The sequence below is a fragment of the Equus asinus genome, chromosome 27 (genome assembly GCF_041296235.1).
Source record: "Equus asinus isolate D_3611 breed Donkey chromosome 27, EquAss-T2T_v2, whole genome shotgun sequence".
Lineage (NCBI taxonomy): Eukaryota > Metazoa > Chordata > Mammalia > Perissodactyla > Equidae > Equus > Equus asinus.
The window spans coordinates 32,165,595-32,184,704 of record NC_091816.1 but is presented as its reverse complement, the minus strand read 5'-3'; the positions used below and the strand labels follow the sequence as shown (position 1 = coordinate 32,184,704).

General features: G+C 40.1%; 1 protein-coding gene across 1 annotated transcript in view; it reads left to right on the top strand.

Moving 5' to 3' along the window:
- Window positions 1-19,110, top strand: part of LOC106823816 (zinc finger protein 705A-like) — a 45,978-nt gene that overhangs the window by 21,211 nt on the left and 5,657 nt on the right. The window contains exons 2-6 of the mRNA XM_070499971.1: window positions 4,475-4,601; window positions 5,300-5,395; window positions 6,159-6,241; window positions 6,702-6,956; window positions 7,041-7,366. Of these exons, the coding sequence (XP_070356072.1) occupies window positions 4,475-4,601; window positions 5,300-5,395; window positions 6,159-6,241; window positions 6,702-6,956; window positions 7,041-7,366 (887 nt within the window). The remainder of the gene's footprint in view (window positions 1-4,474; window positions 4,602-5,299; window positions 5,396-6,158; window positions 6,242-6,701; window positions 6,957-7,040; window positions 7,367-19,110) is intronic.

Sequence of the window (19,110 nt, the reverse complement as noted above, 5' to 3'; positions counted from 1 at the left end):
CCTTGCATTAATCCAGGGCTTCTCTTTTATGTCTGAGTGAAACTGAGAACTGCACTTTCAGTTTGATTGTGAAGGACAGCAGGAACTTAAGAGAAAATGTCCTCAGAGGAGATCTCTGTTTCAAGAAAGAAGAGACACAATGAGGGGTTTGGCTGTGAATAGATGGAGAGGTTTCTCTTAAAAGAGATTTAATTTAAACCAATAATGTAGGTCCCAACAAAAAGGGAGAGAGGGATTCAACAGTAGACATTGCCAGGGGTGGCATGACTTTGAATTTGACGGGAGAAAAGGGGTAACCAATGGGTATGAATGCAGGAATATTGGCAGATATTATAGGGATAAACTGAGTTACTTTGTCATATTCTGTAATTCCTCTGTGTCATGGGCTGAGCTGTGTGTCCCCCAAATTCCTATGTTGCAGTCTTCACCCCCAGTACATCAGAACCTAACTTTATTTGGACTTAGGTTCTTTAAAGGGGTAAGTAATTTAAAAAGAGGTAATTAAGGGAGGGCCCTAAGCTAATATGACTGGTGCTGTCACTCAAAGAGGAAATTAGGGCACAGACACATGGAGAAGGTAGGGAGAAGAAAGCCATCTACAAGCCCAGGAGAGAGGCCTCAGAAGGAACCAAACCTGCATATATCTGAATCTCAGGCTTGTCGCCTCCAGAATGATGAAAAAAGAACTTTCTGTTGTTTAAGCTGCCCAGTCACTGGTAGTGGAAGAATTATTATTATTTTTAGCAACGCATGGTATAATTGCCAGATATCTTTGAAAGCCACTTGGGGTGGTGATTATTTGTTTAGATTGGGACCAATCTCTTAGTTGCGTGCTGTCTGGTTACTCATGCAAGAGGCATCTGCTATGGGGTCTTGAGATGATGTGATAAATAGTCTAAGGGATAAAGAAACGGTTGGTTTTGGTAAATGTGTGTTGGAATGAGTAATTGTGCATTAAACTGGGAAATAAATATGAAGAGAGATTATGATGTTTGGGATGTGGTGCCAATATGCTGGAGGTTCCCACATGGCAGAGAACCTGGCTAGAAGGAGTACTTTTGTGAACATGCAGGAAGGCAAAGAAGATGACACAGCCTGCTTCTGATTATTTTTGTTAGAGGTACTATTCCAGGTAACACCTAGGTGTGCTGTTTTATCCTAAAGGAATTTGACCTCAGGCGATAGACTGAGCCAAATTAAACAACAGCTGTTCCATTTTCTAGCTCTGTGACTTTCTCATATTACTAAAATTTTTGGAAGCTCTGCTTATATTATTTGTTAAATTGGTAAATAAAGTATAATTACTATCATTATTGTGGGGATTAAATGAGCAAATATGTGTAAATCAGCTAGTACATAGTTAACTTAATACAAACGATTTTTTTTTTTCTGGTTCTCAGGTACAAATGAGTGAGTTAATTATCCCTCTGTTTATGGTGCATATTCATGACTTGTCCATGGAATACATTTAAATATTATTGTTATGTTAGTGGAGAAATTATAGTTTATGAATACTTTTTCTCTCTCACACAGGCATTTGTATGGGTATGTGTGTATATATATATATATATTTGCACGTACGTATACGCATACCTATCTGTGTCTATAATTAGAAGAAGGGATGCTTCAGCTAATGAAGACTAATATAGAACAAGATTTGGAGGATTTCAGCTACTACTTGAGTAAACTATCAGGTTAAGGATCTAGATTTTCTTGTAAACTCCAGCCATTCCATATTAGCTGGGCATCCTTGACCCAGAGGATTGAGACCTAGGTGAGAGCAATGTTATGACTCAGGTACTCCTGCTAATCTCTCATGCAGGGGATTTTATGACTGGACAGGCAGGGCGGGTGCCATTGACCCCTCCAAGTGGAATACGTCCTTGTATTGATTAACTCCATCTTAAAACAGATTCTTAGTTGCTTGATAGCCAAGCCCATGGTGGACAGATCTAAAAGTCAGGGTTGAGGGAGAGCAGGAAGAGAGTGAGGGTCCAGAGGGCTGCCATGGATTCTGGAGGACCATTGTTGGTGCGTAAGGTAAAAATAATGAAACCTGAGAAATTCCACTGTGTTTAGCTTCAGTCGGAAACCAAAATCTGTGTGGGATGAGTTAGGGATAGCTGTGCTTTAGAATCAGGGATGGAATTGAATAATTCTGGATGCCATTGGCTAATTAACGTGGAAAATTCAGTGCTTACCATGTTCTTATTTTTAAGATATCTGTATTTTGATCTTACTACATTTGACCCTGAGAGAGGAGAGACCTCTGTGTGTTAGTGTTAGAGCGAACCATTTGTTTCCCTTTGTGGGGCTGGGGGTCACACTCACTTGAAGGTTTGGGGCTTCATGACAGGTGGGACTGTATATTGGGCACAGGACTGGAGTCTTATGTCTTCTTTCTCCATCCTCAGATTTGCCTCCTTAGCGCTTGGACTGTGTGAGTGAAAATCAAGAGAAAGACACCTGGTAACTGAGTTATTGACAATGCAGCCACTGGTGAGTAAAGAATGCTTCTTACTACAGAAATTACACCCCTGGTGCCATTAGATGAGCAAATGTTTCCTATTGGCATGAATCTTCTAAGTGAAATAAGGTGGCATTCAGGCATCTGAGCTCCAGTTAAGTTTGTCTAGGGCCTGGATAGTTATCCTGGGTCAGGAACTCATCGATAACTAAGCTCTTTCCTAACATTACACATATTTACAATTGCCTCCATTAAGCTTGTGTATTTATACACAAAATAAGAGGAATTCTCTTTCTCTCACCCAGCCATTGGCCTCGTGGACAAGTAATTAACTCATCAACCATGGTTTTGGATGTAATGGGCTTGGGATGGTGATGATTGCAAGTGATGGAGTTGAATGGGAAGCAGAACATTATAGTCATTCAGGAGCAAGAAGTTTCTGCACTTGAGTATAATCAAACCAGTGTTAGAAGACCTGGTATGAGGGTAGTACAGTGTTGAGAAGAGCAGGAGAGAGGTTTGGAAGGAATGAGGAATTATGTTATTTTATTCTTAATTTTAAACCTCTTGCAACTACTAGAATATAGTTACACTTATGAAAATGTCTAAAAACTGGAATTAAAATTATCATTATCATTCTTGTCCCCAGTCACACATTTTACCTCTAAGTAGTTAACCTTTTGTTCTTTGAGGAAGATCAACCCTGAGCTAACTAGTGCCAATCTTTCTCTTTTTGCTGAGGAAGACTGGCCCTGAGCTAACATCCGTGCCCGTCTTCCTCTACTTTTTTTATATGTGGGGCGCCTACCACAGCATGGCGTGCCAAGCAGTGCCATGTCCGCACCCGGGATCCTGAACCAGCGAACTCCGGGCCACCGAGAAGCGGAATGTGTGAACTTAACTGCTGTGCCACAGGGCCAGCCCAGTAGTTAACCTCTTATTCATATTTGATAACTGGAAGGAATGTGTAGGGAGTAGTATTTTATTAATTGTGCTACACATAAAGGAGAAAAACTGGATAGATACAGAGAGAATGAGGCTTCTTTTATCCTCGAGCATGGAGGCGAGATAAAGGTACAAGAGAAACAGTGGTAACTGGTGTTTGAGGTCCTTGAGAAATCTGAGAATGGGTGCCCTCATTGGACAGGAGTGGTCAGGCTAGGACTCTCCTTCAGTACAGCCATCTCAGAGGTCTCTGGCTTTTGCTGGAGAACCATCTGACCTCATAGTTTGTTATGAACACCTGCGTCCTGTAGCAAGAGAGACAACATGCACGTCAGTTCTGAGGAACGCTGGAGATTCCATGAAGGTTCTCCAATATTTTTACGATAAACAGAGTCCTATGTTTTATTTAATGCAGGTTTGTCCTACATAAAACACCGTACGTTAACACATTGCAACTTTCAACATGTATAACAAGTTATTAAACCAGTTCATGGATGAGGAACCAGAAGTTCATCTAGGGACATAATTTAAACCAATGGCTGTGGTTTAAAAACAGCACATTATGGTTATCATTTGTCTTGTGGTGAAGCTGTAGAGTTGCTTGAAATTAATGGGGAAGAGAGTTTTAGTTATGAATTTTCAAGTGAATATTTTATTTTATTTTTTTTCTGATTTATTTCCCAAACCCCCCTGGTACATAGTTGTATATCTTAGTTGCAGGTCCTTCTAGTTGTGGGATTCAAGTGAATATTTTATAATCACTTGTCTGGAAGCTGTAATTACCTGATTATTGAAACACTTCAAGGTTGTATTAAACTACACTTCATGTGATATTTCTTTAAAATCATGTATTATGAAGTCACAGGGTGAAGGTCTCTGTGAATATACCTGAAAGGCAGATACCAACTCAGCAATGACAGTAAACTGAGTGGGCCTCAAAAGACAGATTGATCTTTCTATATACCCAGCTCCCCAACACTTCCTCTGTTCTGTCATCTCAACCCACCTACCCTGGGCATTGGTAGGGATTGCTCTGTCTAAACCAGTATATCCATGTTTTAGGAATCAGTGACGTTTGAAGATGTAGCTATAGACTTCACCCAGGAAGAGTGGGCCCTGCTGGACACATCCCAGAGAAAGCTGTACAGAGATGTGATGCTGGAGAGTATCGATCATCTGGTCTCCATTGGTGAGTCTGTCAACATGCGTGTGTCTGTGTGTCCATTCATTCACTCACTGAACAAGTATCTAGAAGAGCTCCTCCACACCCCACTCCAATCACTGCCCTGATTCTTTCACAACCTTCATAACTACTTAAAAGAAAGATGTTTCTTTACACTTTACTTTTCATCATCACACTAGAGTATAATCTTGACCTCAACATTGTGTTTTTCTTTCTACTTAGTCTCCAGCACTCAGAACAGAACTAGGAAGTCAATGGATATTTTTAATGCATAAGTAATTTATTAAATTTTTTAAAAATAATTATTCTGTTCTGGTCAATACATGGATGCTTGAGACCAGAGTAGTGAATATAACATAATTCTGGTTATGCTTGTGGAGCTTATGTTTATAGGATGATGTTTAAAAATAATATTCAACCCACTGTCAAGACATTTAATCTCTCCCATTTTGGAAAGACAGGATTCTGCATTCTTTCTTTGATCCTGCTATCAGCATCTAGAGGTTCCCACTGTTTTTGTCACCAGTCTGGTTTTCTTCCTGGTCTGGTGAAGGCCCTTCAATGTTTTCTCTGTTGAAGATATTGTTACACAGGCTGGCCTTTGATCACCTCTTTATTCTTCCTCAGCAGCTTGTGCTGGTCTTGGTAGAAGTAATAATTAATTATCACAGAATTCAAAGTCCACAGTTTTTTTCCTCAAACAGGGTATCAGATCTTTAAATCTGATGTGATTTTCCAGTTGGAGCAAGGAAAAGAGCTATGGAGTGAAGGAGATGGATTTCGCCAAGGCCAGAGTCCAGGTTAGCATCAGGGACCTGTGCTTCACTGCCAAGAGGTCCTGGTCAGTGAGTGAGTATGTTCTTGGAAATGCCTTCTGAATATTTTGTGAAGTGCGTGGTGTATACTAAAAAGTAAATGAGGACATTGGTCCTCATTTTGTCATAATTCAGTGCCAAGGGGTCCTGGTCAGTGAGTGAGTATGTTCTTGGAAATGCCTTCTGAATATTTTGTGAAGTGCGTGGTATATACTAAAAAGTAAATGAGGACATTGGTCCTCATTTTGTCATAATTCAGTGCCAAGGGGTCCTGGTCAGTGAGTGAGTATGTTCTTGGAAATGCCTTCTGAATATTTTGTGAAGTGCGTGGTACATACTAAAAAGTAAATGAGGACATTGGTCCTCATTTTGTCATAATTCCTTGCTTATTTAAATCATAATTGGTGTCTTCCTACCATTTTCTTTTCCTTTAGGGAAAAAGATATTTATGTACTTATTGCAGTTAAACTTTTTCATAGAAATTCTAGTCCTGATTTATCCATTTGGAAATTTCCCCACTATTTCCTGACCCAACATCTCTTAGTCAATTTTCATTTTTCATATTTCAATCTTGATTTTTTCTAATTGACTATGACATTAACATGTTTCTACTACCTAGAGTAATTCATTGACACCTTTCCCAATCTAAGTGCCATTTTTGAAACATTCAAATGGACCTTGGTGTTTTTCTGAGTTTTGATTCCCCTAATGCCATTCTAACAAATTATGTTTTCTTCAGTTACTTTAGGCAGCAAAAGTCCTCTTAGAAAACAAGAAATTATATCAGTGAAATATAAAAGCAAGAATAAAATAACTCCCACCATGCCAATGGTAAGTTTCATGAGTGTGAACCCAAGTCATTCAAATTAAAGACCTTGCAATGAGATGAGTTAGTTATTGAGCACATTCCCCTGAATGTAATTAAGTTGGGATTAAGTACTTTCTAGGCAAAAAATTTTGGATAGTTTAAAATCAAATCAGTTAAGAAATGAACATGAGCTCAAAACAATTAACTGAGATCTTAAAAAGAAAAATAAAGCTCATTACCTAGCTTTTAAAACATACTGAAGTCTTCAAAATTAGTCTGATAACTCTGCAGTTGGGATACTACAAAAGAGAAAATATTTATGCCTCCAGTAGAATAATACAACATGTGTGTGCAACTAATATTGGAAATATTTGTAATAGGAGAATATTACTGACATATTCTCAGCTTTACATGTAGAGGAATGAATGTATGGATTTTTGTGGGCAAACTATTGACAGTCTTTCATCTCCTTCCCCAATGCAGATGTCTCACACTCATGTGGATCCTATTGAATGTATTGATATGGTTGATGAATTTGCTCATAGATCTGTGTCCACTCAACAATTGTCAATTCCCATGGGAAGGAAATGTGATGTCAGCAAACAGTGCGGAAAATCACTTCGTAAAGACTCACCCCATAATCAACATGATCAAATTAATGCTAGGGGTAGATCTTGTGAATGTCATCTATGTGGGAAAGCCTTTAGTAATTGTTTTAGCCTTAGACGACACAAGATGATTCACACTGGAGAGAAACCACATAAATGTCAACTATGTGGGAATGGCTTTGTGCAAAGCTCTGACCTTAGAAACCACAGTCGAACCCACACTGGAGAAAAACCATATAAATGTCATCTGTGTGGGAAAGTCTTCAGTCAAAATTCTTACTTAACACAACATGAGAAAACTCACACAGGGGAGAAGCCATATGAATGCCATGTATGTAAGAAAGCTTTCTCCCAGCGTTCTTACCTTAGAAAACATGAGAGAATTCATCCTGGAGATAAACGTTATGAATGTGTTCAGTGTGGGAAAGCCTTTAGTCAAAGATCTGGCCTGAGCCAACACAAGAGAATCCACACAGGAGAGAAACCATATATATGTATTCTATGTGGGAAGGACTTCTGTCAAAGTTCTGAACTTACACGGCATAACAGAACACACACAGGAGAGAAACCATATGAATGTCATCAGTGTGGGAATGCCTTCAGCCAATATTCTAATCTTAGACGACATGAGAGAACCCACACTGGAGAGCAGCCATATGAATGCCAGCTATGCAGGAAATTCTTCAGTCATCGTTCTTCCCTTAGACGACATGAGGAGACCCAGCACTGAAGAGAAAATCGTGAATGCTTTCAGTAAATATGACATGGTATTATAAATGTAATGGAGGTGGAAGAAACATCGATCACAGCTTTAACATTTAAACACACCAAAGGACTAACACAGTAAAGAAATACTCTCTGTAAACAATATTGAAATCCTTCATTCTTTCTACTCCTTACACAAGATACTCATTTTCAGATGGAAATAGATCCATATGTATGACATTAACATGATAAAGCCTTTAGTCATTGGCATGACCTTAGATAACATGGCAGAACTCACACTCAGTAGAATGAGGTACATGCTCTCAGCAACAGCTCTAAATTTTAAAGTCACTAGTAAACTTGCGCAGAGAAAAACTCCTAATCTTTTTTAAGAATGTAACTAAGTTAAGTTTGTTGTTAATGATTATTGTTAAATGTGAGCAAACTCCACATGGGAGAACTCCTAGGTCTGTAACCAGTGTGGGCAAACATTCAACAAACAAGCAGGCTTGGTGTGCACAAGAAAACTCAGTGATGGAATAAACACTAAAACAGGAAATAAGAAGATGAAGGTTCTTGAGGAATCCCAAATAATTCTTACAAGTAATTCTGAGTGGAGAAATCATTCGTTGTCAAATCATAGGAAATCCTTTATTCACAGATCAGTACTTGTGGTGTAGTATGCATTCAGACTGTGCCAAACCTACTCTGTGTCACGAATGAAGGGGAGTATTTAGTGATCACTTATTTCTTAGTCAACTTTAGGATCCTCACACTGAGGAGACAGCAATCCTAAAATCAAAGTGGAGAAAACTTCAGCTAGATTTGATATCACACATAGGTTTGTGTGTGTGTAGGGGTGGGACGGGTGGGTGTGTCGTGGGGAAACCTCTAATAGAATCCTTTATCACAATTCAGCCAATAATTTAGACATTGAGACAATACCTATTTTTGAAAATGTGGCATAAAATGGAAAGTGACATGATCTGGAAATACTGAATGAAGAAGCTTGTAAGTTATCAAAATTTCTAAAGAGTTCATTACTTGCAAATAAACAATAAAACTTGTTGCTAAAGAAGCTAATTGTCTATTTTCTAATTTCCTTTGTGAAGTTCTAAATACACAGATTCAGGTCTGCCTGCCTTGGCAAGTGGACCCCTCTCTGGGTCTGTCTTTTTTCCAACAGCTCTTTCCTCACACCTTAGCTCCTTTGTTCCATCTTCCCTTCAACACCATCTGTGTCTCTTCAAGCCCTGGTGGTGACCCATCTGTGAACTTCTGCCCCACTTGCCTGATTTCTCAGCATACCACGACCCTGCTCAGGCAGGTCGGGGGGAAGTAGCAAAGACAGGTAGTTTAAAATCTTTGATGGACCTACAACCTCTGTCTCTGATGCTGGGGGCAGCCTGGGGCCAGAGAGACAGGCAGCTCTGTCCTCCCAGTCTGCAGAAAGCTCCTGGATTTTATCTCAGAACTCCTGAGTTGAGCTAAGTGGGGGCAAGAATTAACTCCATGACCACACTCTCTGTGTTATTTAGGTGATTCCTGATTTATTCTACTACCAGTCACCCCAGATAGAACCATTGCTGTGTTCACCCCACATAGCAGCCCAGAAAATAAACCTCCAGTAAGATCAGAGCCCTCAAAATGCCAGCCACCACATAAGACCTCTTGTTTAAAAAATTAATGCAAAATACTCTTCCCCAAGCAGAACGAATGTTCTCATCAAAAGGATCTCCCACTCTGTCCAAAGGCCTTGGAAATGTTAGTCTTTCACCAAACACCAATATTGAATGAAAACATCAAGGGGAAATGCTCCCAAGATACACACTGAGATGACTTGTGCTCTTGCCAAACTAGCACAATTCAAAACCACAGGCTTAACTGAGTGCAACTAAATGAAAAAAATGTCTCTGATTCAAACTGGTACATTGTTAGTTTTAAAAATCCCCACAAGTGGGGCTGGCCTTGTGGCCGAGTGGTTAAGTTCACGTGCTCCACTTTGGCAGCCCAGGGTTTCACCGGTTTTGGTCCTGGATGCGGACATGGCATGCTTGTCAGGCCATGTTGAGGAAGTGCCCCACATGCCACAACTAGAAGGACCCACAACTAAAATATATACAACTATGAGCGGGGGGGATTTGGGGAGAAAAAAAATGCCCACAAGTGACTCTACTGTATTTTCAGGGTGAAAACTGTCAAGTCATGGGTTAAGAGGGTAAGTAACCACTTGTATTGTCTGCCTAAGACAATACATGTTCTACTCCTTGCTGACTTTAGGCACGATTCTGGGTAACCACCTTATTTGAGACCTATCTGGTGGCTTATCCAGGAATCACCATGTCTGCCCTCATATGTCTCCAGGAGGGAAGAGTCAGGTCCTGGTGCCTGCTGGAGGTGAAGCCTGTGCTAGTGCTGTGACACCCCCCCCCCCCCCCGCAGGAATCCATACACTCCTTTCTCAGAGGAGCTCACCTCCCAGTGGGATTTATCTTCATTGACACATGTTTGCATATTGGGCAGTTGTAGTGAGACCAAGGGATTTCAGCACTGCTCACCTACAATTATGACCATAGGGTCACAGAATCACACAGGATTTATTTCGATGGCACATTGGCAACTTGACAGAGTCGGGAAGTCCCTCACTGGATGACATCTTCCAGTGGTAACAGTGTGGAGCTGCCGCCCAGAAAGCTAGGATGGCAAAGAAACTTCCAAGAGGAGAGGGGTTGGAGAGGAGACCACTTGTCAAGATAACGTCTCCACAGCAATAAGAGGAGTCTCTGAGTCAGAGGACTACTGGTGGACAGCAGGGGTTCAGAGATGTTTGTAGTTCACGGTTTATCTTCTCTACGGCTAGCGGGTGTTGGGTGACGTATCACCGGGTGTGCACAGTAGGAAGCCTATAAATTGCTTCACACACACTCACTTGGACTGTGTTTAAAACAACTCAGTGAGTACGAATTTGAATTCGGCACCAGTGGACCTGCGAGCTAAGGGCCCTGTCTGCTGTGGAGAAATAAGCAGCATTGGCTCAATATACAGGGACTCTCTTTGGCTCATCTATAAACCATGGACTGATCATCACAAATGATTTATGCACATGTTCACTGATTATTTTTTCTCCTGATCAAATCGGAGGTCGGAATCCTCTCTTAGATTTTTTCATTTCAGCTATTCTACTTCTCAGCTCCAGAATTTCTATTTCACTCCATTTTTTATAATTTCTCTCTCTTTATTGAAACTCTTGATTTGGTGAAACACCATTCTCCCAGTTTCCTTTAGTTTTTTGAGCATCCTAGAGACACTTGTTTTCAGGCCTTTTATGTACTAAGTGCAATGTCTGTGCTTCCTCAGAAACAGTATCCTCAGTCTCTTTTTTACCCCTTGTCAGAATTGATTGTACTTTATTTCTTCATGTAACTCATGTTTTGGTTGTTGAGTACTGGACATTTTGCACATTTTAATGTGATAACACCATAGATTAGAATATTTTTCGTTTCCAGGGTTTTTGTGGGTTTCATGTGTTTGTTTACAAACTTTCTGAACTTTTTTTGTACAGGATTTCTGTGATGAGTGCCCCAAAGTCTCTGTTCTATTAACTCAGTACTTAGCCTGTGACTTGAGAGACATCTCTTTAAACGACTGGAGTAAAAAAAAACACAAATTACTCTGCCAGTATATGGAGACTGTCTCTGTGTCAGTGCTCTTCTTCAGGGCTTAGCCAGGAAATTTACAACTGTCTTCTCCTTCACCTGCTGCTTGTACCCATCTGAAGGTGAACTCACATGGTCTTCTGAGGTGTTTTCTGAGCATGTGTCCAGCCTTGGGCATTAGCATGGCCTTCTAGATTCCACAGCGCACGGGTAACCTCTTCAGTGCCATTCTTTCCCCAATTAACTCCCTCCTCATCATCTTCCTTCCCAGGGCTTTTAGTCTGTCTGCCTCTGGCCACACTTGTTAATCCCTTGTGCCAGGTGGTTGGATCTTGTCTATTTCATAGAAATGTTCTTGCCGATACCACCCATGAAACAAAGGAAAGCCCCTGACTCCGTCCCTCTTGGAGCCACCAGACGTCGGAACCGACAACCACAATTCCCTGAGAACAGTGTATTGCATCAGCACCAGCACACTGCACCGGGGATGGAAGGCTCTGTCCTCATGGCTGCCACAGCGCTGGGAAGTGGGGCGCCGTAGGTGGGCAAGTTAAAGCATCACAAGGTTGTTTTCCTGAAACACAGCACCTTCTTTCTGCATTAAGAGTGTCCCCAAGTTTCGTAAGTTTTTATTAGTCTCCAGAGTTCTGAAAAAGATGACTCTGATAGTTTCTGACAGATTAATCATTACTGTGGTTGAAGGATGGTGTTTTGGAGTTCTCATACCCACATTTTTGATGACATTATTCCACCTATTTGGATTGTGCATATCTCCTTTTCAAAGCTGATATTAGTATGCCTCAAATATCTTAATTTTTATATATGTTTCCTAAAGTAATAGATACTATTATCTAAGGATTCACACATTTTAAGTATCTTTATTTTTCTCTTTTGTTTACTTTCAGATTTGGAAAATATATAAAATGTCTTGTAAAATTTCTATATTCATCTACATACTATCAAAGCTACTTGCTCTTATCTGTAATAACCAATGGGTAGGCATTCTAACAGCATGTGGCTTTATGTAATATCAGGATGTCCCATTGGAGAGCTTCATTACATTATTCCACATTGTTCAAACTATCATACCACAATGGGTTAGTTGCAAAAACATTTGCAGTCTCTGTATGAAGATGCACTTGGATTATGTACCATGTATTTTGTCAGATCCTTTATTTAAACTCTCTGGTAATTCTCAAAATGATCTCATAAAACCAATATTATTCCCATTTCATAGATAATGAAGTTTATGCTCTGAGGAATTTCCAAAGAAAGTTGATACGGGAGTTGAGAGCAGCAGAATTCAAAGCAAAGAATGCAGACCATCTAGTATGTTTAAGGGACTGACAGATTATTTTCACTGAAGTGAAGTAAACTCAGGCAGAAAATCCATTTCCACCTATGTAAAAACGGTGAATCTTCAGAGACGTTCTACAGAACTTTCCTGTCTTATCTCTGACTTTCAGAATTGTGCACGTCAATTATGATCATCCTGCTCTAGAAGTAAGGTAACAGTGGCTCAGAGAGGAATTTGATAATCTACCCAGGGCTGTGCAGCTTGTAAGAGCCACAGCTGGCTGTGTGTGCCTGCAAGACGCTGTTCATGCCCTCTGCTTCCCTCCCAGAAAGAGGGCTCTTCTATGCCTGCAGTGCTGATCTCAAACACAAAGATCTCTCTCATGGACATGCATATTTCTGGAGTCTTATGGTGGAACTTGGAAATGACTTTCCAATAGGAAAAAGGTTACATACAGGAGTTTCTTGGGCAGAACTAACTCATGTGGGGAAAGGTTATTCAATTGTTAGTAGATTGTATGTTTATAGGAATTTGTCTATTTTATCTGGGTTATCCAATTTGTTAGCATACAAATATACATATTATTCTTATAACAATTTTTTTACTTCTGTGACTTCACCAGTAGCATCCCCTCTTTCATTTCTAATTTTAATAATTGAGAATTTTTTCTGTTTTTTAACAAGCAATCTATCTAAAAGTTTTCTATTTTGTTTTTCTTTCTAAAGAACAAATGTTTTTCGAAAGTTTTCTATATTGTTTTTCTATACTGGAGTTTATTTTTCTCCACTCTAATCTATATTATTCTTCCTTCTTCTACCTTTACATTCAGGTTGCTCTTTTTCTATTTCATAAGGTGTAGAGTTAAGTTATTGGATTACAGATTTAGATCTTTCTTCGTTTTTAATGTGTTTACATATACGAATTCCCCTCTCAGCGCTGTTTTCATGGCATCCCACAATTTTCGGAACATTGTGTTTTTGTTTTCATTTGTCTCGAGGTGTGTTCTCTTATCTCTTCTGATTTCCTCTTTGATTCATTGTTTCCTTAGGAATATGTTGTTTTACTTGCACATATTTTCTATTTTTCCTTTTTTTTTCTGTTATTGATTTCTACCTCATTTCCATTGTCATAAGAAAAGATACTTTGTATGATTTTAATCTTTTAAATTTTTTTAAAGAATTTTTTATGGGCAAACATATGGTCTATTCTGGAGAATGTTCCACATGCACTTGGGAAGAATATTTTTGTGCTGCTGTTGGATGGAGTTTTCTGTATATGTGTGCTCGGACTAATGATATGCTGCTGTCTAAGTCCTCTCTTTCATCATGGATCTTCTGTCTGGTGGTTCCATCCATTATAGAAAGTAGAGTATTGACGTATCCATCTATTATTGCAGAACTACTCCTTTCCCCTCCTTCATTTCTGTCAATGCTGCCTCATATATTTTGGGATTCTAATATTTGATTATAATTGTTATATCTTCTTGGAGAATAGAACATTTTATCAATATATAATGTCCTTTTTTCTGTTGCAACAGTTTTTGACTTAACATCTGATAGATATTAGAATATCTGTCCCAGCTCTCGCTTGGTGACGGTTTGCATGGTCTAAGTTTTCATCCTTTACCTTTTAACCTATTTATGTTTTTATATCCATAGGGAGTTTCTTGTAGACAGTATATAGTTGGACGTGGTTCTTTTGTTATTCCTGGTTTTCTTTTGTTTCGTTTTAGATTTGTAATCCATTCTGCTGTTCTGTGTCTTTAGCTTGGGAGTTTAATTTATTTATATTTGAAGTAATTATTCATAAGGAAAAAGTTTACGTCCTTGACTTATTAAAGACAAATATGAAGTATGAACTAGCATTTCATTGCTTTTGGGGCTTTAACTCTATTTTTCACTTGAATAGTAGTATACTGGTCGAGTTAAACGTATACGTACACAGATATAGATATAGATGTATGTGTCATACATAACTTTTAAAAAATAAACAGCGCTATACGATACTTGATTATTTTTACTTACATGAAAATTTACTCTTTTTGTTGTTCTTTACCGTTTCCTATATCTTCAGGCTTCTGTCATTTGTGATCACCTTTATTTATGTGAAAAGTGTATTTTGTAAAAAATACTGTAAACTTGTTCTTATATGAAAAAGTCATTAATTCTGTTTTTAAAGGATATTTTCACTAACTATGGAATTCTGTCATGTAAATCTCTTTTTTGAGAAGCCTACTGGTCACCCATAAGCTTCTGCTTTTATTTCTGTTGAGAAATTGTTGTAATTTCTATTTTTCTCTTCAGAAGTTCTCTTTTTTTTTATTTCATTTGTAACTATACGACTTTATGGGAAAAGATGAGAAGATGCATTTGAATTTAGTCATTCAGGCTTCTGGGCAGGAGGATAATCAGAATTTATTTCTCTTTAGAGAAATCAAATATAAACAATATTTAAAAGAGGTCTGTATATCCAGAAGAGAGAAGACAATTTCTCTTTTTTTTCCCCCTGGGAAATATTTGCTCTGAGCTAACATCTGTTGCCAGTTTTCCTCTTTTTTTCCCTTCTCCTCAAACCCCAGTACATGCTTGTATATTCTACTTGTGACATGATAACTTCTTGATGTGTCTTGGTGAATATTCCACTGCAAATTTGCATTTAGATAGCAGGCATTTATGTACTCTTATATTCATGGATATTTATTTATTTTGTTTGCTTTGCATCTTTGTCATGAATTTTGTCTTTTATTGATAAATTAAATTTCTGTGTATTTTTCTTCAGTGTTCAATGTAACACAAATTTTATCAGTTTCCATAGCTCTTTCCACATTTCATTAGCACAATGTTGTTTATAAAACATATCTAAGAATAACTATTTACTTATTACCTATTCAGATATGAAAGTCTGGCTTGAACGTTTAAAAATACCCCCTTTTGGCTTGAACTACAGGACCAGAGATGCTAATGTTTATGGCTTTTTGGAAATCCTCCTCTCCAAGGCAGTTCTTGTTTTCATTATACGTCTTTCCTTTAATTGTAATCCATTTATCTTCCGTGTATTGGAGGCCCTAGTTTTTGTACCAACTTCCAGCTAATTTGAACCCTGACTTGTCCATAACTGGTTGATCCCTCAGGAAAGTATGCACACGTGCACTTGGCATTTTGAAATGCCTGAGAATGATAAACACCACAGAAGAGTTCATAGCTTCAAGACCTGCTTCGATCAAGGGTGAGTAAATTAGATAGATTGATTGACATTGCCCCTTAACAACGTCATGTTACCTTTAAACAGTACACAAAACCCTTCTAAGAAAGGACATTCTCCAGTGGCACTTCCACAGGCACACTGGAAGCTGCATCACCTCCAGTGCAATTGCACCCACCTTTCTAGAATCCACTGACAGACCCGAAGAGCACAGCTGGATTTCAGGTGGGTTTCCTTTACAAATCTGGTTCTCACGTTATCCCCCTGAGAAAGAGGACAGTAGAAAAATAGGGAGCAATGTGGCTTTAGGCAATGGAGTAAGACTCTTTAGTTTTAATAGTTAGTCTGAGAACAGAAACTGATAAAATACATCAATGTCAATGCTAATGATTATGTTAGGTTCAAATTGCAGAGGAAATCGACCCCGGCACCTGATATGTATGGGGCAGTGAGTGAGCAGTTATGGAAAAAGGTGGTGGGTTTGACTTTGGGCATTTAAAGCCTAAATAATTTGCTTGTTCATACTGAGTTCAAACATATTCATTTCACCTTTGTTGGAAATTAGCTAAAAATGGGGCATGAAGATAAAAAATAAAACAGGAGTCAGCCCGCTGGCATAGTGGTTAATTTCTCACACTCTGCTTCGGTGGCCTGGGGTTTGCAGGTCCAGGTCTCAGGTGCAGACCTGCACACTGCTCATCAAGCCATGCTGTGGCAATGACCCACATACAAAATAGAGGAAGATTGTCATGGATGTTAGCTGAGCCACAATCTTCCTCAAGCAAAAATAAGAGGCAAATTGGCCACTGAGGTTAGCTCAGGGCCAATCTTCCTCACCAAAAAAAGAAAGAAAGAAAGAAAAAAGAAAATAAGACAGTTCTGACTCTGCTGATCCTGTGAATATTCTGGTCCAGTAGAGGAGAAAATGTGTTTTCTATGTTCATTTTAATTTGGAAATTGTCTACACTGATGACAAAGAGGAAATTCAAATTTTCAAGAGGAAACTATATTTTATATTTGATTTTCAAATATGTGTGCCCAGGCATGAAATTCAGCATGGATTCTTGGGCACACCTGGGGAAATCCTGTCTGTCTTTGTCCAAACACACTGCACTGTGATACACCTAAGTAGAGTCTCTGCAATCAGTCTTTTGAGGACGCAATTCCGAGGTCACCATGGATGTGCCCCGTGTCTTGTCTTGGTCAGAGTCCTATTCTGGGGGGAGGTAGTCATGTGAGAAGTAGAACACATCTGGGAGGGAGAGATGCTCTTGTGAGAAATGTGTTTCAACTGAGTGGTCTGGAGGTCACTCATCCTGACTAGGAGAAGGGGGTGCATGAGAGACTTTTTCTGGGTGTGAATCTGAAAGTTTCCTTTTTCCTTTGACTCAGGAGATCCAAAAATCAATTCCTGGGGAAGACTGTACTGAGATTCCAAGGAGGAGAGGCAGATGGAAGGTCAGTACACGCAGTAGTGCACTATAGACATTCTAAAACCAGTTGGGCTGCCCCTGAGGCCTGCTGCTTAAGGTTAGCATGCTCCACTTCAGCAGCCTAGGTTCAGTTCCGGGGCACAGACCTACACTGCTCTGTTAGCAGCCATGCCCCGGCAGTGACCCACAGACCCAATAATATAGAGGAAGATTGGCACAGATGCTAGCTCAGGACAAATATTCCCCAAGCAAAAAGAGGAAGATTGGCAACTGATGTTAGCTCAGAGCCAAGCTTCCTCATAAAAAAACTTTAAAAACACCAGACAATGAAGAAGTACAAAAAGGACGAGTGGTGCAGAGCACTCCACCATCTGAGGAGGAGGGTCCTGGGGTAAGCGGAGGCTTGGATTTGTGGGGAACCATGGGATGGCACAGAATCCAGAGATAAGGTTTGGACATGGACACGTCTGTGTCCATAACTCCGTTGTCCTTTCCCATGCAAGGATTCATGACATGTCATCAAGCACATGGTTCCATTAAGAGACTGGGAGGAACAACCTCACTTCTTACATGTGTCATGTCTAGCCTGATTTTCATCTACACCTTTAAATCTGGCTGATTCTAGTCACCCTGAGACCTCCGATTTTTCCTCCTGTGTCCTTCACTAACAGAGGTTTTGTGAAGTACCATATTGTCTTCAATATCCTGACGGCTATTGCCATATGTTATGTCCCTTCTCCAAAACCAATATTCAACTTTCAAACACTGTCCTTCCATTCCGCTTTGAAATCTGTCTGAGATTACTGCTGACTCAGTGACCACCTCCTCCTCCAACTCCATGTGAAGTGCAAGGACTGCGGAGCTTGTGGGCAGAACGCCAGAAGTATCAGGTGGCCCATGAAGTGTTGGCAAGGGGCCCTGGTTCCCCAGGTTTGGGCATGAATAGGATGAAGGAGAACTTGGAATGACAGAATGAAGAGGTCCTGCCCCACCAAGGTCCATTCAGCAAAGGGAAAAGACAGGAGGAGAAGGAAAAGGTAAGGAACACGGGAGGTTGCAAACAATCTTTGGGCTGAAACATAAGGAAATAAAGGTGTCACTCCACCTGGACACTGGGTACACAGGCATCTCCAGGCAAGGAAAGGGACATGGAGGGAGAGTGAAAGGAGCTCCTTTCTTCCAGAGTCCACACTCAGCAGCTCATTCTACTCTGGGACGGCCCCTAAGGGGATGTGGGACACATTGGAATCAGCACACGATAGGCAGAAAACAATGGAGTCTAAACGAAAATACCTCATGACAAACACTGGAAGGCTCTCTGGAGTTGGGGCAATTATCTGAGATAAGGGTAAGAGGAGACGCGGCAAAGGCCCAGAACTTTACTACCTGTCTCTGACACAAACACTGCAGGGGCAAGGACCACAGGAATGTCTGTCCCAACTGGAGGCAGGAAATTGAATCACTTCCATGTAGCATAGCTCCTTGTGCAGCAAGAAGAGCAGCAGAGGAAGGCTCCCTTGCAGAGATTTCCCAGGAGACCCCAAGGGAGCAGCGGATGAATTGGAGGGAATTAACAGAGTTCTGTAACTACACTACGGTGAGTCTCCCCTGGTTCCTCCTCTTGTATGCCTCGGGGGAACCCAAATCTGAGTCAATCAGATGCCATGAGAGGGAATTGTTCCCTCCTATGCCACCCAAGGGGATCAGTCAGTGTGCTTTTCAGGTGTCACTTCTCTTGCTTTCTTTGATTCGACACCATTCCTTGCACGTCTGCCAACACTATGCTGCTGGGGGATGTACAAGGGATTTCATCAGATGTTTCCCCAAGGTGGAATCTGTGATGTAAGACGAGGCAGCCCCAAATTGTTCCTCAAAAGTCCTTAGCCATCAAACTGCCTCCAAAATAGCTGTAGTTGTATACATTCCCCAAAAGAGCATGTGAAAGAGTTCCTGTCCAATTCATTAACAAGAGCTGTTTGTGTTAAGAAATGG